The sequence below is a fragment of the Protopterus annectens genome, chromosome 7.part0, assembly GCF_019279795.1.
Source record: "Protopterus annectens isolate FY-2018-M chromosome 7.part0, PAN1.0, whole genome shotgun sequence".
In the NCBI taxonomy this organism is placed as follows: domain Eukaryota; kingdom Metazoa; phylum Chordata; order Ceratodontiformes; family Protopteridae; genus Protopterus; species Protopterus annectens.
Window position 1 is genome coordinate 977,926,268 of NC_056739.1, and position 27,269 is coordinate 977,953,536.

General features: G+C 41.2%; 1 protein-coding gene across 2 annotated transcripts in view; it reads right to left on the bottom strand.

Annotated features, from left to right (window-relative positions):
• The window catches only part of HCN4 (hyperpolarization activated cyclic nucleotide gated potassium channel 4), a 2,820,592-nt gene that overhangs the window by 2,221,343 nt on the left and 571,980 nt on the right, over positions 1–27,269 (bottom strand). The window contains exon 1 of one of the 2 annotated variants that reach the window (XM_044077558.1): positions 21,021–21,083. The exons of the other annotated variant lie outside the window; for it this stretch is intronic. Coding sequence (XP_043933493.1) covers positions 21,021–21,076 — 56 coding nt within the window. The 5' untranslated portion in view covers positions 21,077–21,083. Of the gene's footprint in view, positions 1–21,020; positions 21,084–27,269 lie in introns of those variants that run through there. 2 annotated transcript variants of the gene reach the window in all.

Sequence of the window (27,269 nt, forward strand, 5' to 3'; positions counted from 1 at the left end):
TATTTTGAAATTTCTCACAGGATAATGAATTTTACTGCATGAATCTATAATACACACACATACACGCACACATAAAAAGACTTGGGATGTACAAATCTATAACAGAAGATAATGACCTTTTAAAGTCAGAAATTAAATGGTCTGACTTACTAGTGGTCACCGACAAGATCGGTTAGACACAAAGCATAGCTCAGCAGATGACATTTTACTCATATGTCTCTACTCCATAAACTCAATGTTAGGGAGTTTAATAACCGGGAGCCTACAGCAAAGTAGATCAGACACTGGTCAGTCCATGAAACTGATTCCATCAATAAGTCCAAACCTTACAAACCTAGCTGGAATAGCAAGTCCAGAATAAGTCCTAAATGATGGATCAAAGAGGCAACAACTTAAATAAAGCAGAATTCCTTTTACAATACATATAAACCTTTAGCTAAAGTCTACAGACAAATTAGTGTCCTAGATGATTAAGTAATCAAAAACAGTCCAAGTGACCAAACACAAGCCAACAAGTAAGTCAGTGAACTCTTGTAGGAACAGTGTTACTCAAATGGGTAGGCAACAAATGACAAAAGGTCTACAGATTTTTCCTGCATCCAGGTCATATTCCAAGGAACTAGTAGCCCCCTGGATAGCCTAGATTACAGATTTATAACAGATAGCAACTCTCTCACCTGATTCTACCCAGTTTTGAGCTATAAATAACCAATGCAATGGGGAGACACAACTGCAATAAAGACAGAAAATTCCATCCAATCAGGTCTCAGTTAGAAATGCAAGGTCAAAATAAAAGTTAACCCTAGGCTTCTTATGCACTGACTTCACATTAGTATACAAGTCAGTAGTCAGCAAGAGCTATGGTATAGCATTAAGAATTATGAATATTATCCATCACCCTAGGGAAGTGTAGTGTAACCAGAACAACAGGACTGCCACCACAGTGGGGAGCACCCACAGAAGTTCACTTCTGCTGTCAATCCCTACATTTCCATAAAGTACAGAATCATTTACAGCTGCAAAAACATGGAGACGAAGCTGGAAAGAGTAAGAGTAAAGAATAAATAACACAAAAAGTAGGTCACTGCCATAATGGTAAATATCCACTTAATAAATAAACCAAACAGTTGACAAACAACATAACAGACTTGTAGTAGGTCAAGTCAACCAATAGCTTTTAAAAGAGCACCATGCATTGGATGTCAAACATGAAGATATATCAGAAGATATGTAATTAGCTTTCAGGTCACAGTATGAATACCAGCAGCTAAGTATATGTCCCTGGGAAACATCACACCATATTAAGAGATTATATTCTTCCATGGAAGGGCTAGCCACTTGATGGTGTAAAATATAGCTCAAGGTGATTCGGTCATGTTGACTAATGTCGCCAAAAATGGGCATGGGTAGTTACCAGTAATAAGTGGGTTGAGGACCTGGCCTACTCTGACCCACGCCAGGGACCCTTGCTAATGGCAGGAGGGGTATATGTGCCCCTATTGGCCAGTGTGTGCCTGCCATAAAGCCCAGCAGCCCTTGGTCAATAAGCTGGCTGGCGTCTAGTTGCCCAGCCTGGGTTACCTGGGATAGATATGTTGATTGAAAACTGGACGTAAAAACCAACCAACCTGCCAAACATGAACTGAGAATTGCTACGCTTAATGTAGGTTCACTGACAGGACACAGCTTGGAAGAGGATGACATGATTATACGAAGGAGGCTGGATGTCCTATGTACCCAAGAGATGAGATGAGTTCCTGGTTAGATGAACGAATGCTTAAAATGTCGAGTATGACATGCTCGACAGCTTTTAAGCAAACGTTCATATAAGCAAAACCTAAGAATGTCGAAAACAAGGTGTTTCAAAAAGTTATAGTTGGCCAGCCATCACTTTATTTTGTTTGTTGATTTGTTTTTGTTTTTTTTGGGGGGGGGTTAATGGTGTACAGTACATTTTAGCCATCAGCCACTGGCTTCCTGATTGCTGGCCAACTATAACTTTTTGAAACTCTTTGTTTCGACATTATGGAGTTTCGCTTGGATAAACTTTTGCTTAAAAGCTGTCGAGCATGTCATACTCGACATTTTAAACATTTGTTCATCTAATATAGACCCATGACATGAAAGGGCAGTGCAGCAAAGCCACTTGGCTTGGGATCCAGAGTCTACTACTCAGGTGGAGGGCAGCTAGAAATGGTGTAGGAATTGTGATGAGAGAGAGGCTTCAGAAGGCATTAAGGGATATCATCAGAATTAATGACAGACTCATGGCAGTCAGACTCCAGTGTAATGACAGGTCAATATTCATAATGTCAGCCTACGCCCCATTGCAGGTTTGTGATAGTGAGAAAAGAGTGCATTCAGACAGCAGTTGCAGGACCTACTAGATAACGCAGGACAACATGAATTGGTGTTGATAATGGGAGACTTGAATGCACATATCTTGACAGACAGAAGAGGATATGAGGACTGCCTAGGTTCACATGGGTGGGGCAACAGGAATGAAGAAGGAGAAGCCATTTTAGACTTCTGTCTGGCAAATGGCTTGATAGTAGTCAGCAGATGGTTCAGAAAGAGAGACAGTCACAAGAGCACATACAAGAGTAGTCAACATGCAACTCAGGTAGACTTCCTCTTGTAAGGAAAAGGCACTGGGGTAGAATCCATGATTGCAAAGTCATCCCCAGTGAAACAGTCAGCCCACAACATAAACCACTAGCTGCCACAATCAGCTGCAAGCAGTGGTCAGAGAAGGCTCTAAGGTCAACAGAGACCAAGCTGAAGACCTGAAAGTTGACTGCAGATAAAGTACAATGGTTCAAGGAATTACTTAGGGCTCTAGCACCCCAAGAAGAGGAGGAAATAGGTGGAGCTGAAGAAGAATGGCAGCACCTAAACAGCATGTATTATGACTACAGAAAAGATATGTGGCTGAGCCAGGTATGGAAATAAGGTACATAAAGAAAGCTGGTGGTGGAATGCAGAAGTCCAGGAAGTCATCAAAAGAAAGGAGTGCAGGAAAATGTGGGAGATAGAAACAACTGACCAGGCTAGGAAGGACTACTGGTTGGCTAACAAAGAAACTAAGAAAGAAGTTGCACTAGCAAAGAATAGGGCATTGGAGGCACTTTACCAACTTCTGGAAAGTGACAGTAAGGGGCACAAAGAAACTATATCAGGTTGCAAGACAAAGAAGATAGTCAGACACCCTTCATAAGGGATGCCAGCAACAACCTGCTCACCAGTCCAGAGGACATCAAAGGCAGATGGAAGGAGCATTTCCAGCAGTGTCTGAATGAAGAAAACCCCACAGAAGCTGTACTGCCCCAGAAACAGCCTACAATGAGAGAAGAAGAGGAGCCCACCCTAGAAGAAGTAAGAACAGCACTAAGGAAGATGAAGTCAGGGAGAGCAGCAGGCTGAGATGAGGTCACAGCAGATATGATAAAGATGCTGAGTGAGATAGGAGAGAAATGGCTCCTGAGGGTACTAATAGCAGTGTGGAGAGAAAGGTGTATCCCAGATGACTGGAGACTAAGCATACTCATGCTCATGTACAAGAGCAAAGGGGGCATCCACAACTGTGGACAGTACAGAGGCATCAAACTCCTATCACAATGCATGAAAGTTCTGGAGAGGGTGACTGATAAACGGATACACAGAGTAGTAGAATGTAAGATGGGAGATGAGCAGTTTGGATTCAGATCAGGATGCAGCACAATTGACCCGATGTTTGCACTGAGACAGATACTTGAAAAGAAGTTAGAGAAGCTCAGATGAGAAGAGAGTCCAACTGGGCATTCCTAGACTTGGAGAAAGCATACAACAAGGTCCCAAGAAAGCTGATCTGGACAGTACTGCGGTGGTTTGAAGTCCCAGAAACATTGGTGGAATTAGTCCAGGGTATGTACAAGAACCCAATGACTCAAGTACGAACAGTGTTCGGCGTCACAGAGGGGTTCCCAGTGGGAGTGGGTGTACATCAGGGTTCAGCTCTGAGCCACTGCTGTTCATACTGGTGATAGACTACATTAGCAAACAGGTTGGAGGGGATGGATCAACAAAGCTGCTGTATGCAGACGATGTGGCAGTACAGGCAGACTCTGAGCTAGAACTTCAGCAAAGGATATGAGAATGGAATGCAAATCTGAAGGCACATGGGATGAAACTAAGCACAGATAGGATGGTGGTAATGGCAGCAAATTGGGGAAATCAGAAGAAGCTAAGAATAGAGATAGAAGGGAAGATAGAGGAATAGGTAAACAGCATTAAGTATTTGGGAGGGGTAGTTGAGGAGAAGTGAAGTCTGAATGAAGAGATCAAAGCTAGAATCAGGGGGACTGCAGCCAACTGGCATAGAGTATCAGGTGTAGTCTGACAGAAGAATGCCAAAGAAGCTGAAAAGTAAGGTGTACAAGACAGTGGTGCGACCATACTGCATGGTACAGAAAGCTGGGCAGTAAAGGCAGAACAGTTGAAGAAGCTAGAGGTGATGGAAATGAAGTGCCTGAGAAAGGTGGTAGGATGCACACTGTGAGACAGACAAAGAAATGAGGGCATAAGAGCAAAAGCCAAAGTAGCTCCAATTGCAGAAAAGATCACATGTGTAGAAAACCAGAAAACAATTTGGTGAGGAAGATTTGGGACAGACAGGAAGAAGGTAAGAGGAGGCAAGGACTTGCAGCAAAGAGGTGGATGGATTGTGTGAAAGAATATCTGCGACAGTCAGGCATGAGTGTTGAAGAAGGCAGGAGTGTGGCATTGAATCAAGAGAGCTGGCGACAGTTAACACAATACCTCGACCCCATGTAGAAAAATGGGAAAAAGGGGGCTGATGATGATGATCCTTCCTGAACCACAAAGTCAGCAGAGCAGTGAACAATGTGCAAGGTAGATATGAATGACTCCAAATGACTCAAAGCAGATGGTCAATTTTACTGAATACACCTGGAGATAAAGACTCACAATTACATTTTCATCAGCAACCTTAACATCATTAGTAATAGAATAACGATGAATGACCACAAACACAGCAAACTGTCCAGAGACTTTTTGAGGAAATAATGCCTAGTCAGAATAAGCACAACAGTGAAATCAAAGTACTGCTCAGATGTTGAAGCCATAGTCAGAACTTGAATGAATAGAACCTCAAAATAATTCAGGTCACTAATGCACACTGTAAAAAAAATATAATAAAAAGTTGTATGAACTAATATACATGACAAATTAAAAAAAAGGTAACTTCACAATTCAAAGTGCTAACAATGTTGTAATGATGCTATCATAAGGCCTTTGATATAATCAACCACCAACTACTTATCCATACCCTGAAGAAACTGTCACTAAACAACTATGCAATTAAATGGTTCCAATCTTATCTGTCTGAAAGACAACAAGCAGTTTTATGGCAGAATACTCTACCACTCGTCTACACATTACACTGAGTCCCCCAAGGCTCCATACTAGGACCACTTCTCTTCTCAGTCTTTATCAATGACCTACCCGCCATCACTCCCAAGGCCACCTGCATTCAATATGTGGATGACTAATTTAATCGGCGCAGCCTCCTCCTCAACTGAGCTTATGACCCTAACCCAGAATACTTTCCATGATGTAGAAAAATGGTTCGCAAACTGTCAGCTTATTTTAAACCTCAACAAAACTAAGCTGCTAATCTTTTCCCCCACCTGTAAATCCTGTTCACCATTTTTTACTCCAACAATGGCACAATTATATCCCCAGATACTCGCACAAAACTCCTAGGGGGGACACAGTCGACAATACCCTAAAATGTGATACCCATGTCACTCAAACCATCAAAACTGTCAACAAAAAACTGGGCTCCCTCTACTGGATCAACTTTTACTCACTCCATTTGCAGGAACAACTATCGCTCACTCCCACTTACTATCTACCCTCCTCTATGCCTCCCCCCTTTTCACTAACTTGAATAAAAACATGCTTACCAAATTTGCTAGCTGTTACAACGTATTGCTAGATTTGCTACAGGTACAACCTCTAGGACCCACCATTGTATCAACTTAACTCAACTAGGATGGCTTGAATGGCCTAGTCTTCTCCAATACAACCAACTTATAATAGCCCACAAAACCACCCAAAAAGACACCAGCACTAAACAAGATCATTAATCCATACAGCAACCAGAGGTCACTGAGCTCTGCTGGCAAACTGCTGGTTCAAACAACCAAAAGCGTAAATGTAGCTGGGGACTCCCTATTTGCCATCTCTGTAGGCAAAACTTGGAACTCGCTACCTGCTGAACTTGCTCTCCAACCCTCTTTAACCTAGTTCAAAAAAAGCCTCAAACTACACTTCCAAATGCACTGGCAATATCCCTGTTCAAACCCTAACTCCCACCCACTGGTCTTGGAAACTTTGCCTAATCAAATCTGTCATTGATTCTAAAATGTATCTGACCTCATTAAGGGACTAAGCCCTAATCTGCATGTATTGATGTGTGAAACGTAGATACTTCATCTAATTGTGTCAACAATGTTCTATAAATGTTTGTAACATTACTGTAGACTTTATACAATACTAATTTGTAAATGTTTCTAATGTAATGTAATCTACTAACTTGGAGCTTTTCTCCCCGGTCATGTAATGTAATCTACTAACTTGGAGCTTTTCTCCCCGGTCATCTGCTGAAAATGGACATATATCCAGTCGGACCTTTCCAGTAAACAAATGTAAAATAAAAATAAAATAAGTAGTCAATAAAGCAGAAAAGGTACTGTAAAGCTATAATGACTTCCATCTATGTACTTAATGGTGGGTAGTTTGTTTTGTAATTCTTTAGGCCCGACTGCTCAAGGATGTAGCTTGCTCATATTTACTTTCTCACTACATGTTGTCGTGATGCTTTTTCACCTACATTGCTAGCATTGTTCTCAATCCCAAACGATGGTTCCTCAGAGAAAGAGGAAGTAATATTTTGATCAGTATTCTTTAGCATTACTTGCACTCTCAGAGTTGTAGTGAAGGGGATGTGGAACAGCAGCCCCCAGCTTGGGGGTACAGAGAATGTAATTAAATGTTGCTATTGTGACCTTCTGCTCAAACAAATCATTTTTCTTCCAAGTACTAATAGAGCAATCCATTATCAAGCACAGTTCCATACCTCTCAATTTCCAAGCACTAAAACTCATAGCACTGGTCTTTACAAAAAGTAAATTTTACAAAAATCATATCAGGCCGCAGTAGTGCAGCAGTTAGCATTGTTGCCTCACAGCAAGAGGATCTCTGGATCGATTCTCGGCTGGAGCGCCTTCTGTGCGGAGTCTGCATGTCCTCCCAGTGGTTGAGTGAACTTTAAAGACATGCAGGTAGGTGCGTGCCTGAGTGGATGTGCCTTCTTTGAAGGTTGGGCACCGGGCTGGCAACTCGACACTGTAAAAATCCACTGCCAATCATAAGTGGACCAGTGATCCGCTGTGGCAATCCCTAACCGGGAAAAGCCGAAAGACATTACATATCAAGGATTCGTAAAAAGGAGCACTTTCTTATTTCCCCAGTAGAAGGTCTTTAAATACTAAACCATATATAGTTACAGGAAGAGTATTTGTACAGGCTTAAATTACTTTGTTATGTACATACTCAAACAGGCCTAATTTTATGAGAAGCAAGAAGCAATGTAATTTTGAGGACCAAAATCATAGCACTATGCATAAATCACAGCAGTTGAGCAGTATGGGTAGTATAGATAGTTCCATGGGACTGAGACTGAGGGAAGTTATTTCATAAAACATGGAATTGATGAAATATAGTACACCCCATGAGATTAACTACTCACTAAACACATTGTTGCCAAACTAAAAAGCTAGCATGATGCAAACCAGTGGAAGAGCAAAAGCAGGCTTCCCCAGTAAACAAATCTTAAAATGGAACTGGACTTGCAACATAACCAAACACAATCAAAAGCAGCCCAAATCCATAAGAAATGATTCATGACACCAGTAAAAAGTAAGTGGGCAATGCATCAGTTATAGTACTGTATGACCAAGCATCTAGACATCCAAGCAGATGTGATAACTTGTTCAGAAGTCACATTATTCACAATGAAATCCAAATTACACTAAAGAGCTTCTGGTGAAAGTAAATCCACTTAGCTCATGACTGAACCAAAAACTGTACATAAAGAATATAGTTAGCACTGAAGGCATCCACAAACACTTGGACAGTAGTCTGGCAGCCAACACCACCATCTTGTCTTTTCCATTTTATAAGTTCATAGGTAAGTACTAAGCTAGCTGCCCTTGCAGGTCATTTTAAGGCCGGACAATTTAACATTTTGTGCTCAAATTAACCTACTATATTTGGTAAAATGGCCTTACCCAACCCATGGTCAATAATTATATATTTCTCCTAATGAGAATAACTGGAATCATAACATAGGTAATTTGACGGACCCATGTATGGGAAAAATTATTTAGGAGTTGCCTCTGCCCATTAGTAGTACAGTGGGCAGCCCTAATGTAAATTTTCTGTTTCCCATCCATAGATCCAAGTTACACTTAAATATGGACAGGGATGAACTTTGTTTTATGTGGATGGGGAGTCTGTTCCAGACCAGAGGTGTCATCTGTGAGATATACTTGTTCCTCCAAACCTTTCTGTTGATGTTGCTGAAGAGATTTAGATCCCCTGACTATTTCTGATGATATCTGACTTGTTGCTGTGCAGTAAATCCATCAGTATTAGGTCGGAGGATGCCTTGTATGCCAGGCACAGGTAACCCCTTAGCAGTCTGTAGAATAGCTAGTATCTTACATGCAAAATAAGATTTTATTTATAGAAGAAAATTGTGCAGTAAAGTGTGTAATTCAGCTACTGCAGTACGAGGAGAAATGTCAACACAAGATATTAAAATTTAACTGCATTGGGTAGTAATGTGGTGTTGATTAGTTAGGGTCATACAAATCAGCAAATGACTGACTGCAAAGAGAACAGGTCTGTCCTAACAAATCACAACCCTCTGACTGCTTGCACAGCCTTACCCCCATGAGCATGAAATGCACTTCTATCTGCAAAGTCTGGCGGACCTTTGTCTTTCATTAAAGCCAGAAGCATTTATAGAAACAAAAATTATGATAAACAATGTTAGACGCCCCACCACTATCACGAATCATGTAGCTCTATTATTCTGTGTATAGCTCTACTATTCTATTATTATCTAATGAAAACATTTTTTCTAAACCACTGATAACATTAGGAAATCAGAAATCAGAAAGAAATCAGAAATCAGAAATCAGAAATAAATGAATACAAAGCATAGTGTTTTTTTCTCCAGTTAGTTATTTTGATTTGGAGTTTTTCATGTGTTATGTCAAGATCTGTAACTGTGCTAAGTCAATAACATAATTTTGACAATCATAGTCAAACAGCAAACCCTCCATTTTGTTCTGTGAGGTGACGGTGTGTAATATGATAAAAGGAATGCTGGGTTGAAGATTCTTTTAATCTAGAAAGCAGCAGAGAGCTTGCTCAATTATTGGGAAATTCTGAGAAACTACTGGATGAAATCAGGTGACTGTATCTCATTATGCACTAATGGCAATACTCCATTGTTAGAAAGTCCTTTATTTAAATGCATTCATCCATTTCTTATTTCCTATACATACATTCAGCTTTTTTCCCACTGTCTGCTCAAGCATTCACAATCTCAAAAACATCATACAAAATTGCTGGAATTTACATTTTTGGACAGAAATATATGCATATATTTAATTATCTAGCTTTTTACACAAAGTTTCAAATTAAACAGGCAATTATGATCAGGCGAGTCCAGATTATTGTATATTCAAGACAAGGAAGCCAAGAAATCTCAACAGCAAAAGTCAAGAGGTGACTCCTGGCATCCATGTCAAGATCACATAATAAAGAGTTATGATTCATGACCAGATCATATTTCTTACCTGTTCCATGTACTTCTAGTTACAGAAAGAAAATGACATAGGAACGTGAAGTGTTTTACCAGTGTTCAAAGCCTTTGCAAGCTGGTACAGGGCTTAGTGCTGTCAGACAGACAGCAGGCAGAAAAAAGAAGTTATGTACTTATCGTAATGTTCCATGTTTGTAGTCCATCTCGCCTACATTCTTACTGGATGGGTTCGGAGACTATATTTGGCTCTGACTCGGCCAATACTAAAGCTCGAGAGCTTTTACTGGTTTGAGGCTAACCCCTATCCCATGGTGCCTCACGGCAATTCCCCAGATCTTGTTTGCAAGAAAGCAATAAGTACCTAATAGTTATGAAACTATCAAAAACCGTGTACATACAGACAAAACATTGTGCAACATTATCTATGCTAGGTGGATAACAACTACAACCAGGTCAGACAGCATAAGTATAGTCCACCAGATCCTCCAGGTACAGGAAGGGGGCAGGAGGGAGGGATGCAAGAATGTAGGTGAGATGGACTACAAACATGGAGCGTTATGGTAAGTACAGAACTTATTTATATCTTATGTAGTCCTATCTCACCATAATTCTTGGTGGATGGGACAGCATCCCTAGCACTTTTATGGTGGCTCAAGCGAAGAGACTTTTCAGCACAGTGGACCCAAAGGATGACTTGTCCCGGGAGGCCAAATCCAATTTGTAATGAGTGACAAAAGGTATGTGGTCTTGCCCAAGTAGCTGCTGCACAAATAGTATCAACTGGGAGCCTAGATCTAAAGGCACATGAAGTAGATACTGCCCTTGTAGAGTGGCCTTTTACTTTGTTGGGTAAATGTTTGCCAGCAGTCTGATAAGCAAAGGAAATGCAATCTGAAAGCCATTTTGAAAGGGTAAGCTTAGAAACAGACAAGCCTTTATTTTTGTCTGAAAATAAACAAATAATTGATCTGATTTTCTGAAGTCTTTAGTCCTGTGGAGTTAAAACCTGAGAATTCTGTGAATGTCTAATTGGTGTAGTCTGTATTCAGATTTATTAGAATGATTTGGAAAAAACACTGGTAGCTCAATAGTACGGTTAAGATTATGCTCTGAGCATACCTTGGGAAGAAAGGAAGGGTTTTGTCCTGAGTGAGACTCTATCCTTGTGGAAAACAATGTATGGAGGTTGAATAGTAAGAGTTTGCAGTTCTGAGACTCTCCTAGCAGAGGTTATGGCTACTAAGAATAGTGTTTTCCAAGATAATAATTTCAGATCCGATGAAGAAGAGGGCTCAAAGGGTGCAGAAATTAAGGATGACAGAACTAAGTTTAGGTCCCAGGGTTCTGGTGGTCATTTGATTGGAGGCCTGAGAAGTAGAACTCCCTTCAAAAAGGTTTTGCACAAAAAGAGTGGGACATGATGGGATTCCCATGAAGTCAAAATGATAATTAGAGATGGCAGCTAACTGAACTCAGACTGTAGCGGCTGCAGCTCCATCATGAAAAACGGATGCAAGGAAGGACAAAATAGATTCTATAGGAGCTGTACAGGGATCTAAGCCTTGGTTTACAGCCCAAATAGAAAACCTTTTCCACTTGCTGGAGTATAACTTCCTAGTGAAAGGCTTGTGGGAAGAAATCAGAATGTGTTTGACTGAAGGTGAGAGGGAAGCCCACCTGGTTATTCTTGGAACTGGAGCAGCCATGCTGTCAATTTTAGGGTGTGGATGGTTGGATAGAACTGCCCTGATTGATGAATCAGGAGGTCTGGAGATGGTTCCAGAATCCATGGTTCCTCCAAAAGGTAGGGCCACAGGAAGGGAAACCAGACTTGACGAGGCCAGTAAGGAGCAATGAGGATCAGGGTACTCTTCAATTGTTTTGCTTTCTGTATTACCTTTGGGATAAGAGGAAAAGGTGGGAAGGCATGAAGGAGACCCGGGGGCCAATCGTGGACTAGAGCATCCCTGGGTGATATCCCCAGATGGAGAATTAGGGCAAAGTAGCTACTGCATTTGGTGTTCAGGTGTGTGGCAAGTAGGTTGCAGCAAGGCTGGCCCCATTTGTGAAAGATCTCTTTCACAACTTCTGCATTCAGGGACCACTCATGAGGCATCAGAATTGCTCGACTGAGTTTGTCTGCTATCACATTGGATTTCTCCAGGATGTGCGTTGCTACCAGAAAGCATTGAGTGTCCATCACCCATTTCCAAACTCTTAAGGCCTTTCCGCAAAGTGGATAAGATTTAGTTCCCCCTTGCTTGTTTATGTACCACACGACAGACATGTTGTCTGATTGAATCGCAATTGTCCCGGTGGGAAGAGAACTGTGAAGTGCTAGCAAAGCATATAGCACCGCTCTCATCTCCAGAACATTGATGTGCAAGTGGTTCTCCTGGTTCTGCCAAGTACCTTGGACCGCCATTCCCAGATAATGCCCCCCCCCACCCTATCTGGGAAGCGTCTGTGGTCAAAACTGCCTTCTCTTGAGGAGGAACAAGTGGACAACCTAAGAGAAGTTGCTCTGTATGCAACCACCATGTCAGATCCTTCTTGCAGGTGTTTCTGATAAGAATATGATGAGACAAGGGAAGATCCTGCATTGACCACTGGGCAAACAGTAGCCACTGAAGTACTCTCACATGCAGATGGGCTAGAGGAACTAATAGAATGGAGGAAGCCATAGTCTCTAGGACTTGAAGGACTATCCTAGCCTGAGCTTTGTGACTGTTTAGCAAGGATCTGACTTGATTGTGTAGAGATTCTACTCTTTTTGGTGTTAGTCTTGCTGACATGGTGGTTGAGTCTATTTCTGAGCCTAAGAATACAATGTGCTGCGAAGGAGATAAGGCTGATCTTTTTAGGTTGACCGTGATGCCTAAACTGGTGCACAAGGACAGAGTCTCATCCCTGGTTCTGATGAGTTGATGCTTGGTGGTAGCAGTGAGGAGCCAGTCGTCTAGGTACAGAAACACCTAGAATCCGTGACGTCTCAGATGACCCTTTACCACTGCCATGCATTTGGTGAACACTCTGGGGGCTGTAGTGAGGCAAAAAGGGCAGTGTTCAGAACTGAAAATTACTGGCTCCCAGCTGGAAGCGCAAGTGTATTCTGGAGCGCCTGTCCATTTTGATGTGGTAGTATGCGTCCTGAAGATCTATTGAGCACATCCATTTGTCTTTCCCAATAAAGGGAAATATCGACTGCAGAGTGATCATTCAGAACTTCAATTTCTTTATGGACTTGTTGAGTCTGCTGAGATCTAGACTTTATCTCCAGTCCCCTGTCTTTTTTGGAACTAAAGAATCGAGAGTAAGTTCCGGATCCTATTTGCTATGTGGGGACTTCTTGGATGACTCTTTTTTGCAGTAATGAGATGACCTCTGATGTTGCATGGTCTAGTTGAATGGGTGGCACATCTGGTAGAGACCGGTTTACTGGTGGATCAGCAACAAAGGGGATCAGATAACCTCTGGATATTATGGTCTGTACCCAATGATCTTGTGAAATGTTTAGTCAGGCACTTGGGTTTAGTGATAGATGTCCCCCGATTGCCTCCAGAGATGGACAGTCGGGCAACCTCTCAGGGGTGATGGAAGGGATGATCAGAGAAGGTTTCTCTATCTCCCTGGTGTTGTGGACCTCCTCTGCCACGAGGGCTGCCTGTTCCATTATATCCTCCCCCTCTGCCTCTACGGGAGGGTTGACCTTGTGCCTGAGGGAAACCTTTTTGGGATTTACAGAACCACATTTTTCCTCCTGTATTACCCTTGGGATAGGGTCTAGATGGGAGGGAGAAATGGACTGACAGCAAATAAAGTTTTCCCTTCCTGCTCGCACCTGGTCAAGGTCTCTCTCACTTGAGGTCCAAAAAGAGATGAACCATCAAAGGGGACATTGGTGAAGGAAGACTTCAAGGATTCCGTGAAGTTACAAAGACGCATCCAAGAACGTCTCCTGAGAGAGATTCCTGCTGCTGCTGCCCTACTCATTCCATCCGCTGCATACGATATCAGCCTCATGGGGGTGTTAGCTATGGAAGTAAGGGTGGAGAGCTGCGCAGAAATCTTATCCATGGATCCCGGAGCTACTGAACCCTGAAGGGTATCTCCCAACTCCTTCAGGAGATCCCTCTGAAGTCAAGTGAAATGGGTAAGGTAATTCAGAGATCTTAGAGTAAATGCCACTGAAGAGAAGGTATGCTTCCCATACCTAGTCATTGTCCTGGACTCCTTGTTAGGAAGATGGATATTAGAAGATGTTTCAGACAACTCTTTCTTGGTGGTCGCTGCTACCACCATAGCATCAATGGGAACTCCTTTGGTAAGAAAGTAGTTATCTTCCGGTGCAGTCATGAATTTGTTTGGCCTCCTCAGGACGGGCTCCAATGTGTCTGGGGAGGTCCAGGCTTTCCGCGATATAACCCCTAAGAGCTGGTCATAAGGTGGTGTCACCCAGGAGGTGGAAGGTTGGGAACCAAAGGCCTCAAGATATACTGATTTGTCCTCAGTAGGGTTAGAGGTCTTCCAGTCACCCCTCTGTCCAAGGATTTCTAGAATGTCAGAAAAACAGACATCCTCAGAGGGGTATCTAGGGGACCCTTCCGATTCCTCCAAATCAGTGTCCGAAGTGACAGACTCAGGTGAGTCAACAGGCTTCCTCTTACAAAGTCTCTTCTGAGGGAGCTCTCCAGTGGGATAATCTAGGGAGGTCTCAGAAGAGTGTGCACCTCCAATGGGGGCTGCTTGGGTCTCTGGTTCCTTACACTGTGGGGGTGTCAGGGGAGAAGAGGTTGCTTCCTGCTGCTGGTGGGACATAAGTTCCAAATGTATGGCTTTTGCAGAGGATAAAGCCTTCTCTATTGCTTCAAAAGCCTTTCCCCCACTCCGAGGAGATGGATGGTCTGCTCCAAGCAAGGCGGAACGGCTCTGAAGCAGATGTGGGAACCGAGCTGAGTTGAGCCAAGGCACTGAGATGGAGGATCAGTTCTGAAGAAAACCCAGGTTGACTATCCCCCTCGGAGTCGACTCGAGAGCATCAGCTCCCAGATCCCTCCACTCCAGACTGAGCTGCTGAGGAGAGAGTAATCGGTTCTGAGGAAGCAGGAAGGATCCCCAGGACTGATAGATCCAACATTGAAGAACCTGAAGTGATTGGCTCCAAGAGTGAAGCAGTCGGAAGAGGAGCAGTGGTTTACAAAAGGGTCGGCTCCGAAGCCTTTGGGTCCGGAGGGGCCAATTTCTTTGCCAGAGCTGGGTCAGAAAGCAACCTCTTCACCACCCACTCAATGTCCTCATCAGAGAGTGTCCTGGTGGATCGGGTGGAGACAGGAAATCTCCTCCTCTCCAAAATAGGAGAGCTCAAAGAAGGTGAGACAGGGTCAATGTCAGGTAATTGCCTCGGTACCGAAGGTTGCCTCAGCACCAAAGAGACCGACGGTACCGATATAGAAGAAGCTGAATCAGAGCTAGAACTTCTTGGCTCCGACACTTTGGACTTTTTCGATGGCTCTGAAACTGGAGCCGAAGACTTACGTTTTGAAGTCTTAGGAGCTGTCTGACCAAGTTCCAGCTGTTCCTGGAAGGAACTGGTCATAAGACCCCTATCAATCAATCAGTTTATGTTTTCTCTCATTCAAGACCCTGGTACTGAAGGCTTGGCAAAAGGTACAGGGCTCTTGCAAGTGAGCTTCACCTAAGCAGTACACACAACTAACATCTTTTGTGAACATTTATCGCATTTTTTAAAACCCCGAAGGGCAATGGTCCTTGTGTTCTCTGTCCTTTTCCTTAGACACGCTAACAGGAACAAACTATTATCTAGCTAGAAATAATTACTGAGATAACAATACAGCAAGAACAGTAAAGATAGAAAGGAAGATTCTACTGTTTATTATAAAACTTTTTTTTTTTTTTTGAAGAAACACACAGGGAGGAAAGGGCCTCTAACTTAAACAGGCAACTACGGCCCTCTAACTGAAATGGGCCGTACAATTCTATGGGGGGAAATAGGGGTCAAACACTCAGAACATCACACAATAAAGCTATTAACTACAAAGATGTAAAGATGAAGAAAAAGGTGGAGAAAGAACAAGATTTAGTAAATAAATCTTCTACTTAGCCAACGAGCCAGTAAGAAGACAACCTCGAAGCTTTCACGGAAAACAAGATCTGGGGAATTGCCGTGAGGCACCATGAGATAGGGGTTAGCCTCGAGCCAGTAAAAGCTCTTGAGCTTTAGTATCGGCCGAGTCGGAACCGAATATTGGCTCCAAACCCATCCAGAAAGAATTACAGTGAGATAGGACTACATAACATCAAAGTGCTCCTCTGTACAACTGATAGGTTTGAAAACTGATAATTTGTCTCCCACACTGTTTATAAACATGGCAGAGTAAATGAAGTTCTAACACATTTTAAAAGCGGTTTACTTTCTGCAACTATTCTTTTCCAGCCAACACCATCCTCTGTTAATCCCTAGTTTGAGATCCAGTCTTTAAAATGGTTAGGGGTTCTTAACAAAAACTTGGTAAATACCTTTAGACAATGTGCTTACTGTACATCAGTACCCTGACTTGAGAACGAGCATTCTCCAGCAGGGTATCAATGTAGAAGTAATGCCCGCTGAGAAGAATGAGTCTGCCGCTTCACTGTAGCACATCAAGCTGCCGTGGAGCTCAGACCGAGAAATCTGAATGGCCACCATTATTTTATGCTTGCTAAGCAGCACTTTTGCTGTTTAGTGAGTGCAAAATATTAAAAAGAATACAACTAAAAAAAAAAAAGTAGGTGTGTGTGTTTATCACTGTGTTTGAGTGTATGTGTGCATGTCAGTGAAAGTGAGAGTGAGCAAGACATTATTTTACACTCACTAAGCAATGCTTTTGCTGTTTAGCGAGTGTAAAATAAAAAATAAAAAATTAAAATAAAGCATGTATGTGAGAGTGTATGCATGTATGAGAGTAAGAGAAAGAGCGATTGAGCAAGGGAAACAGAAAAGTGTGCGTTTATGTTTGCATGTGTGCGTGAATGCATGCATGAAAGCAGAGAGATTGTGTGTGTGTGTGTGTGTGTGTGTGTGTGTGTGTGTGTGTGTGTGTGTGTGTGTGTGTGTGTGTGTGTGTGTGTGTGAGAGAGAGAGAGAGAGAGAGATCCAGAGCATACCTCTCAACTGTCCAGATTTTTGCTGATATTTTTGCATCTGTTCCTCTTAAAATGTGGTTTTCTGGCAAATCAGAGGGTTGTAGTCCCCAAATATTATCAGGCATTTCAGTTTCAGATTTCAGAACTTTCAGAAAATGTATGCTATTGTGAAGGCAAAGCCTATTATTCTGGCAACCTTCTAAGTTTATAAGAACATTATTAAACATGTCTCCCATGTTGCCTCCCCCACTAATTATTCTAGACTTTGTTCAAATTTCTTGTTGTAAGAGGTTGAGAGGTATGATCCAGAGAGTAAGAGAGAACGCGAGAGTGATGTGTGAATGAATTTCTTGTTGTAAGAGGTTGAGAGGTATGATCCAGAGAGTAACAGAGAACGCGAGAGTGATGTGTGAATGAGTAAGCAGATGAGACTGTGTGTAACAAAGACAGTGAGAGAAAGTGAGACCAATCTTGTGTGAATCAATGCATGTAGGAAAGAAGAGAAGAGTCTGTGTTTATGTATGTGACAGTGTGTGAAAGCAGAAGAGACTGTGTACTTGTGTATGGAAGAGAGAATAGGCTGTATATAAAATTGTTGTGTTTCACTTGCTTATTATTTTTTAAGCACTATTATTATTTTTTATATATGTTTGATGTAAAGTGCTTCCTCCAACACCATTAACATTGACTACAGCATGTATGAAACATTAGGCGGAGGGACAATTTTACATCAAAAATATATTAAAAAACTAAAATAGTACTTAAAAGAATACATAAGTAAAACACAACAATTTTACAGACAGCACACTGTCTAAGAGCAATAATGCCCTCCAGTGTGCATATTAATGTGTAATTAATGCCCTTCCAGGGGTGTAGAGGCCCTCTGCCATATTAATTACACATTAACACACACCCTGTCAGGCATTATTGCTTGTGTATGACATCAGAAAAGTGCCCAACATGCATTAAAATATGGTTTGGCTCATCTGGCCAGGTAGCAGCACATTAAATGAGAAGATCAGAGGTATACATCATGAGTTTTTATAAACAAAACACTGCCTATCTGTCTGAGTCAATTTGTTCTTAAATACTGGCAAACCATAAAGCGGGGTGAACCACTGAAGGTTTGGTATAAGCCACATTTCAGACAATACATGAACTACTTTTGAAGTCCTACACACATTTTACCATGCTTGTTACAGCTGTTCCATTCATGCATACAACATCATTCAATAAAAAGTATTGGAATTGTAGGGCATTGCTGGAAGTTCAATCTTCTGGACCTGGATTACTCTCTGGTTCTTCAACTAGCATCAGTAGATGTGTTAAGGGACTCATAGGACATGACACTCAAAGAATCTGAGAAGTGGATAAGTTTTGGAGATAGAACATTTTGTATGTTGGAGTTTCTAAATGCAAAGCACTAGGCTGCTTTTATGAACTGCAAAATCTATGTAAAAGTCCTTGAAATTCAAGAGACAAACATTTTCACTCATCATGAATGCCAATATCATAGCAGCCAGAAGGACAGCAACTGTCCAGGTTCTGTGCACATTTTTTTTTTTTGTAATAACTCATAGCTGGGTGCTGGAATCACAAGAATTACCTATGGCTGGCATGCCTTGATCAAGAATACAAAGCCCCAAGTAATGAAACAAAGCCAACCATGGGTAAATCCTGTGATACTCATGTCCAAGAGTGGGTTATTGCTATTAGATAATGACATTATTTAAGAAAGAAACTGCTTACCTTTCTTAAATAATGTCTTTGTCTAATGGTGCTGTAATGTTCTTCTACATTCTTGCTTGTTTCTTGATTACTACACATGCATTTGGGACTTATATTTAGGGTTGCTACCTTTCATTGTGGCGAAAACCAGACTTAGGCCACGCCCCTTCCACACCATATAACCCTGCCCATATCCCATCCAGTCCCCGCCCATTTTGTGACTTCACCGTCACATCATCTGAGGAGAACGCCCTCTTCTTCCATTCCTGATGCCTTTTTTCTGTGGATTTGCAATATTTTTTTTACAAGTAAATTCACAGATTTAACAAACTTTGGTAGTCAGTTTCTTTTTCTGAAACAGAATACTGAAGTTTGTACAATGTTTTCCAGACTATTGGACAATCAGTTTGATTTCTGGATAGTCCAGAAAAAAACTGGATAGGTGGCAATGCTACTTACATTACCATGATTGCACACTACATCAGTGCTATTCAGGAGAAGCAATGCAGAAAAGAGAATCTCCATTGCTTTTTCTTTCCCTGCCTTTATAACACCTAGGGGAACAAAGGTTGAAAAATGGGGGCAGATTTTAAGTATTGTTCTTATAAACATAGAAAGTTCCTGCAAAAGAAAAAGCTCTGTGTTAGCATGCATTTTCGGAAGAATATGAAGCCCTTACCCAAAATGTCTGCCATTATTTAATGACATCAGTCCTCAGTGGTTTGCCAGAAAAATACAATTTTATGAGGAAAAGAGCAAAACAAAACTATAAGGCAAAAGCAGGGACATTCTGTGAAAATCTGGACAGTTGAGAGGTACAACAGACTGACAAGATTTTACGAGGAACAGTGCATAAATATAAGCACAATAGGTATGTTTCTGTTTCTTTTGTTTTGTAATATGTACCTTTTTCTTGTATTTTGCTCTGTCCTCTATACATATGCCAATAGAAAAATCTGGCCACTCAATGCAATTCATGGGACAGATGTTTTCCTGTTGGTATATGCTCGACATACAATGGGCACACTGATTGGGCTGTACAGTCAGTGCACATGTTTTTGCATGACAATGAGCTGTTATTGTATACTTCTTAACTGATAACTATCTATGAAGTTACTTTTAGTTTACTGTTTGAGTAGCAAGGATACAAAAGAAAACTGATAGATGAGGTGATAAAGAAATATGGCTTTTAAAGAAAGGAAGACACAATTTTAAATTACTCTACTCAGAAGTGTTATTATCAATGGTTGCAGTGAGTTAGTTAATAGTAGAAAAAATGGAATATTGCTGAGGTGTTTAATGGTGCTGATTATGAGTGAAATTAACAGAGGAAGATCTAAACATATATCAGAGGCAAAAGGAATGGATCACTATAAACACCAGGTGGGATGCTTGAGGGATAAGAGTCATAAGCCACCCCACCCTCATCCAGAGGGTATAATAAATAGTGCAAGGAACAACTAAAATCCACAGTAGCCATGCAGTAAACCTGCAATAAGTAAACAAGCAAGAGAGAGAAAGACAGGAAAAAGAAAAGATGGCACAAAACAGTCACTTATAGGTAGGAGTTAACTAAGATCACTTTTTAGGTGTTTACTTATTACAGAATAATAAATCAGAGTTTCCAGAATCTCTTCTGAGAACAGTATCCAAAAAGTCCTCCACTCAAGACCAAAAAAAGCAAAGCATTCAGGCATTGCTTCTAGAGTAACAAAGAGGAATAACAACTTACGTTTAATTAATATTTAAGTTCAGAAGTTCAGAAAACACACAATGAATAGACATCCAGCTAAGAACTGTGAACTAATATCATCATAAGCTGACCTGTTAAAATACTACTTTACTGCAGGAAACAGTCCTTTTATTGTGTTCTAGCACTTCTGTGGAGTGCTTCGGCAACTAGATGAGTGTAACATCTGCAAGTGTCCTTAATAAGCAATTAACAAGAAGGCTATGTTCACACAAAATTGTTCACATGTGGCTTTCTTTCTAATCTCTCAATTTATAAACAACATTTATAAACTGCTCAGTTTGCTTACACCCAATTTACTTTTAATATGTAGTACTTAACATATTACAGAACTTTACAACCCAAAAACAATTACCACTCTATTCAGTCTGTCTGGTATGGGTGAGTCCAGTGAAAATACACGTTTCAATCACTGATATGGCTGTCAAAAGGGTATTGGCTAAAAATGATTACTCTAACATCTGTCTGCCAAAAATCTGACTGGTTCCTCTTGCATACCTGGTCTTCTTTCCAGATCCTGGGGTGATTGTGGACCCTTGCAACTCCTTGGCCATCTTTCCTGTAACCTCTACCTTTTCATGCCACTGCATTAAAAAATTAAAATGTATATGCATATTTTCAATTAGCTGAAATGCTTTCTTAGAATTAACTTCAAAAAAACCCAATTTAGTTTTCACATGATCAGAAATACAGTTCTTTTCATTATGCTAAAATAGAAATGGAAGCTGTGGTTTCCAACAGATGATCTGTGGTGAGTCATTCAGTTTCTAAACGGCTTTTACAAGCATTCCAGCTCAGGTGTGAATGGTACCAATTAAATGGAATTATAGTCCCCATTATCATCTTAGCTAACACTATGATGCTACAGAGTGAAATGGTTTCTGGGGAGATATCCATTTAAATAGAAGTTCCTATAATAAAAACAGTCAGCCAGCAGGATGAAAAATTGCACCTTAGTTCATCCAATTATCAACATCCCTACTAGGCGATTTTTTTTCTAAACCACTGTGCAGTCTGAGAAAAAGTGTATACAGTGAATCGCAATGCACATTAATAAACAAGCAGCTATTGGCAATCCTGCCAAATGCATTTAACCTAGAAAACACTGGGAACTAACTCTTCTACTTAATTACATGTTTCACTGTTGTGATTTATTTTTTGTTGTTGTTTTAACTTAGTATTAGGTGTGACACCTATAAGTCAACTGTAGAATTGTCTAATATTTTTCTTTATAATATTTCCCCAGAAAAGATGAAAACAGATCCTGTACCACCAAAACACAATGAGGGAGAAAAAAGGCTCTATTCACACTTTACTTATCTCATTTTCAAACCTTGCCACATGTAGCCTGCACAGCCATTAAGATAATAGTTTTCTAACATTATCTTTTGTACTGATACTGTCCTCCATAATTATACATTTCACTGTATTCCAGATGCATTTATTCCATTAACTGGATCTAGCACTCAGCCCTCTGATGGCAGATTATGCCAGTTATACTGACTGCATTAAAATTATATTTTCTTATAACTCTCCCTAGCAGCTTCTACCTAAGCACCAGTGTCTGGGAACAACAACTCATTCTAAATAGCAACCTGCATTGCCATTTAGATATTCTGCATAAAGTTCTGATAGCCTTTATAAAAATCACAATCTGATGTTTAATCTCACTGAGTATATGTTCAAAGTCTTAAGATATCAGTCAGATGCACCATGTCGATCCTGCATCTATCTGTAGTACTTTTTTGAACTTCATGGTGCCATACCTTGCTAATGGAATTAAACTGGCAGACTACAAAACAGTTCAGTGAGATCAAACTAAGAAAACCCGAAATTACTGCAGTACTGCAGAGAAAATCTTGCCAATAATGATTTAAGATTTCACTTGTTTATTTATTTGACTGAGTAATTAAAATTAGTTACCCAAGTATTCCAACTGAGACACAGACCCACTTTCAGGGGAAACAGAGTAAAAGAGAGGTTCTGCATAAAGATAAACAGACACGGTCACAACAGTATTATATGTTACGTACATATACTAGAAAGTATTGATATACATATATATATATATATATATATATATATATATATATATATATATATATATATATATATATATATATATATATATAAACTCTTTAGTATGATTAACAAAACATAAATAATTTAAAACACAAGGAAAAATGAATGTTTATTTCCAATCACAATGATAAGCATGAAAATGCATAACATTTTATCTGTCTGTCTATCTATCTATCTATCTTTCTATCTCTATTTCTCTAGTTCTGTTAGCCGAATGGGTAAACTGGCCTTTGGACTATTTTCAGCCTTAAGACAAGCACAATAGCAAATTGGCATATACATTTATAACACACGACAACATCAAAAAACAACCGTGGATGAGTTTATTCAGGAATAAGCAAGATATCTTAACAAATCAAAAAGCTGACATAGCAAAGTATTCAAAAAGATAGTGACTTTAACATTTCTGCTAGATGCAAAATTCAGTCGCACAATCCAAATCACGTTGACCTACTGACAATCATTAAATCAAATGCCAACAGACCAAAAAAAACACTAAAACAACTTTTGGGAAACCTTTGAGGGAACTTCTTGAAAGCCAACTTCACGCTTCTTAAGACAGAAGTGACAAACTTCACTACACCCATGCAGACGGATAATAGAGGTACAACTGCTGAATCCTATACAAATACACTGTATAAACATATACACAAGTGCATGGCTCATGCCATCCCCAACAGAACCAAGACGCTATCCTCCAAAAAAAGGAAGGCAATCTGGTGATCCCCTGCCATAAACAAACTCTACAACAGAAGGAAGAAGCTGTTGCAAAAAAACAAGTAAAATCCCCTGATTGCAAGAACTCCCTGGTCACCCTCAGTAAGAAGCTGATATCACTTATAAAATCCTCCAAAGCTAGCTATGAAAATAAAATTGCCACTGAAGACAATAACAAAGCATTCTACAGCTATGTCAAGAATCTCAATGGCAACACTCAGATCTGCTCCGAGCTAAAGAACAACGGCACTAGATATACAGAACAAACTGATATTGCCAACATCCTGGTGGATAGGTTCAGTGCAAACTTTACCCCACCTCCGCAAGGGTCCATCCCTATACCAGAAAAATGCATAGCCCCTGTAATCACGGATGCACAAGTTAAGACCGCACTCTCCAAAGTGGAAAACACAGCATCCATGGCACCAGACAACATCCCAGGCTGCATTCTGCACAAACTACAGAACAAACTGGCACCCCACCTAAGTACCATGTTCATTCACAGACTCACTTCAGGCTTTGTGTCTACTGAATGGAGCACAGCGATGGTTATCCCACTCCACAAAGGGGGCACCACCATGGACCCCAGGAACTACCACCCCATTAGCCTGACAAGCCTGGTCTGTAAGGCCATGGAACGTATCATCGTGGAACTTATAAACAAAGACATAGGTAACCTGCAAACACTGGACCCCACTCAATTTGGATTTGTAAAAGGAAGATCATGTCTCCTAAACCTGACTGACTTCTTTGAAGCAGTCACCCGAGCCATGGGTAAGTTGGTGCACACAGCCTATCTTGACCTCACCAAGGCTTTCAACACCATCCCCCACTCTGGAATTATAGATAAACTCACTAGACTGGGCATAAATCCCTATGTCACAAGATGGGTGGCCAACTGGCTCACCGATGGAATCCACACAGTGAAAGTAGCTGACTCCAAATCTGACTTCAAACCAGTGACAAACGGAGTACCACAGGGTTCAGTCCTGGGTCCTCTCCTGTTTGGCATCTATTTCTCAAATGTCCAGGCTAATACAACAGGTCTTTAGCTAACAAAGTTTGCAGATGACTGCAAACTGGGAGCCATAATAGAATTGCCTAATGATGTGGACGTACTACAAAGGGGCCTCACTGAGACTGATGTCAAAGTCATGGCCTCAAGCTCAATGCCAAAAGTGTATTGTCATCCCCTTTGGGAAAAACACTGTACCCATGAACTACCAAATAGGCAGTAGCCTACTTAATACCAAAAATGTGATGAGACCTTGGGACACCGGTGGACACTAGTCTCTCCTTTGACAATCACATCACCACAGTAGTCAGGAAATCCTTCTACATGGCACACCTCATCACTAAAGGGTTCTCCTCCAGAAAAAAATAGGTCATTGTTCCTCTCTACTCATTCCTCATCAGACCTATCATATAGTACAATGCTCCATTTGGCATGTACCTCACAAGACATCTGCAACAACTAGAAAGGCCACAGAAATACCTCACTAAGAGGATTACCGGCCTCAAACAGATGCCATACTCAGACTGTCTCAAAAAATTCCAGCTTTGCTCCATCGCCTATCGCCTACTCAGAGACAACCTCTGCCTAACATACAAAGCCATGTCAATCCCAGTTCTGTTGTACATGCTACACTTAAAGAAACCCCAGTCTCTCCATGCTACGTGCTCTAGGGACCTAAACCTTGCCACCACAATACACAATACATGCTGGAGGGATAGATTCCTGTCCCAGAGACTTCCCATACTCTGGAACAGACTACCCATTCACGTCAAGCAAAGCCCCTCATTAGCCCTCTTTAAGAGGAATCTAGACAGTTGGATGGGAAATAGGAAATTCACCCCGGGGATCACCTCTGTGGCTCTGCTTGACAGAGGCACAGGAAAATAACCTTCTTGGGTGGCGACAGCCAGGGAACTTTTGGCTAGGCTTATATAGGCCCCAGGGCTAATAGCCTAGTACCTACCTATGAACCTATGATAGAGCTTTCAAACACTCCACTGGCACAGGTGACAGATTCCCACCTGTTCTGTATGACCATGCAGCCAACTCTGGACCCAAGTTATTATGACTTAATTTACCTTTACAGCCCCGAGTTTATCTATGATTCCTTTATGGGATACAGAGTCAAATGCTTTTGCCAGCTTGGGATAAGCTTCACAGAAATTTAAACTTAAATCCAGGGTGGTGGTCTCACTCTCAAAGACGTTTACAAGGTTAATCCTACAAGATCAGAGAAAACAGTACTGGCTTAAGGCACAGGGAAGGCAGTTCCTGGTGTTCCCCTTAATTATTTATATGCTGATTTTCTACTACTTTGAATTCGGTCTTCTGCACAAACATATCTGCATCACTGAGGTCCAAAATGGGCCTTGTTGTTTTTCTGGAATGAAAAAGAATCTTGAGTAGATTCTCAATTCTTTGTGGCCTGATATGACCTCCTGGATGACAGTTTCTTTTTTCTAGCATCCTTTAGACTTCTTGGGCTGCAGCTCTTCTTTGCCAAGGTGTAGCATCTGGAAGGGTCTTATAAGAAGGGGTCATTTGGACTAAAATGGAATGATGTATCCCCTGGATATGACCTAGAATCCTGAGTAATAGCCATCCAATTTCCTAGAAGAAAAGGGAAGGGTCTCTGACTGTATCCAGGAGGGGAGCAGTTGGCATTTCTTCAGGAATGTTGAAAGTGTTTGCCAGAAAAGGGACCTCTAAAATTTTGCTTTGCAGGCTTCCTCTATTCCTAGGGTGGCATACTCTTTGCCTGTGGGTGTTCTGTCAAAGGAGGAGTCAGGGGCAAATTACCTTGACTTTTTGTACCAAAGATGCTTTACCCTTTGATTCCTGGAGAAAGTGTTTTGAATGTTAAAATGAACTCCCATAGCAGACAGAGTTTTGTCCTTTTGCTCCTTCTTAGTCAAAATATCTTTGACTTTTGAACCAAAGAGAGGTGACCCATTATAAAGGGCATTAAGTAAGAACACCTTGAAACTGTCTGCAAAATCACAAACCCTCAGCCAAGCATGGTGACACACACAAATCCCGGTCCCTACTGCTCTTAATGATTACAGACAACATAGTAGCCAGCTGTGACACACTAGTCTTACTGATCTCTGTTTGAGGCCTCTTGGGAGAATTTGGTAGCTCACTAGCTAGTTCCGTCCGAAACCTAGTGATGTGAGAAATTTAGTTTAATGCTCTAAGGAGAAAAGTCCCTAAACCATAAAGCATGCTTCCCAAAATGATCCACCGCTCTTAACTCCCTATTAGTAGAATGGATTATGGAGCTGTACTCTGACAGTTATTTCTTGGTGGCTGCTGCAGTAACAATAGAATCTATTAGGGGACCTTTCTTCCAGCGGTGGTTGATCCTTGTGAGGACCAAGCACCTTGTCCGATTTGCATGGGATTGGTTCCACCATGTCATGATCCCACCAAGCCCTCTGTGAAACAATGTCAATGATCATGTGGGACTACCCAGGAGGTAGAGGGGGCTATTACAAAAGCCGCAAAAATACCTCCTAATCCAGAGAAAGGGACTCAGTGGGCCAAGTCTCCTTTTGTCTTAACTCCATTAACTCACCAAATTAACTCACCAAAAGTGCCCTCGGGGGGATATGTAGGGGACCCTTCTTCTTTGAGATCAGTTCCACAGTGAGTGATTCCTAAGGGTGCCCAAGTACATCTTCTTGCATTAAACTTTCTGTGATCTTCAGGTGTGAAAGGAATTGAATTGTCAGAAGTGTTTCTGGTCCTCTGAAAAAGGGATGGGTTGAGACTCTTGAAAATTGGCTTTCACTGGGAAAAATGATGAGTTCTGACAGCCACAGATACATTTGGAAGTCTGGAACGAACTGAAGAGATATAGCCCCTTTCACAAGTTGATTGCTGGACTATACTCTTCTGAAAAGCATCAAATACTGTGAATGGAGCCAATG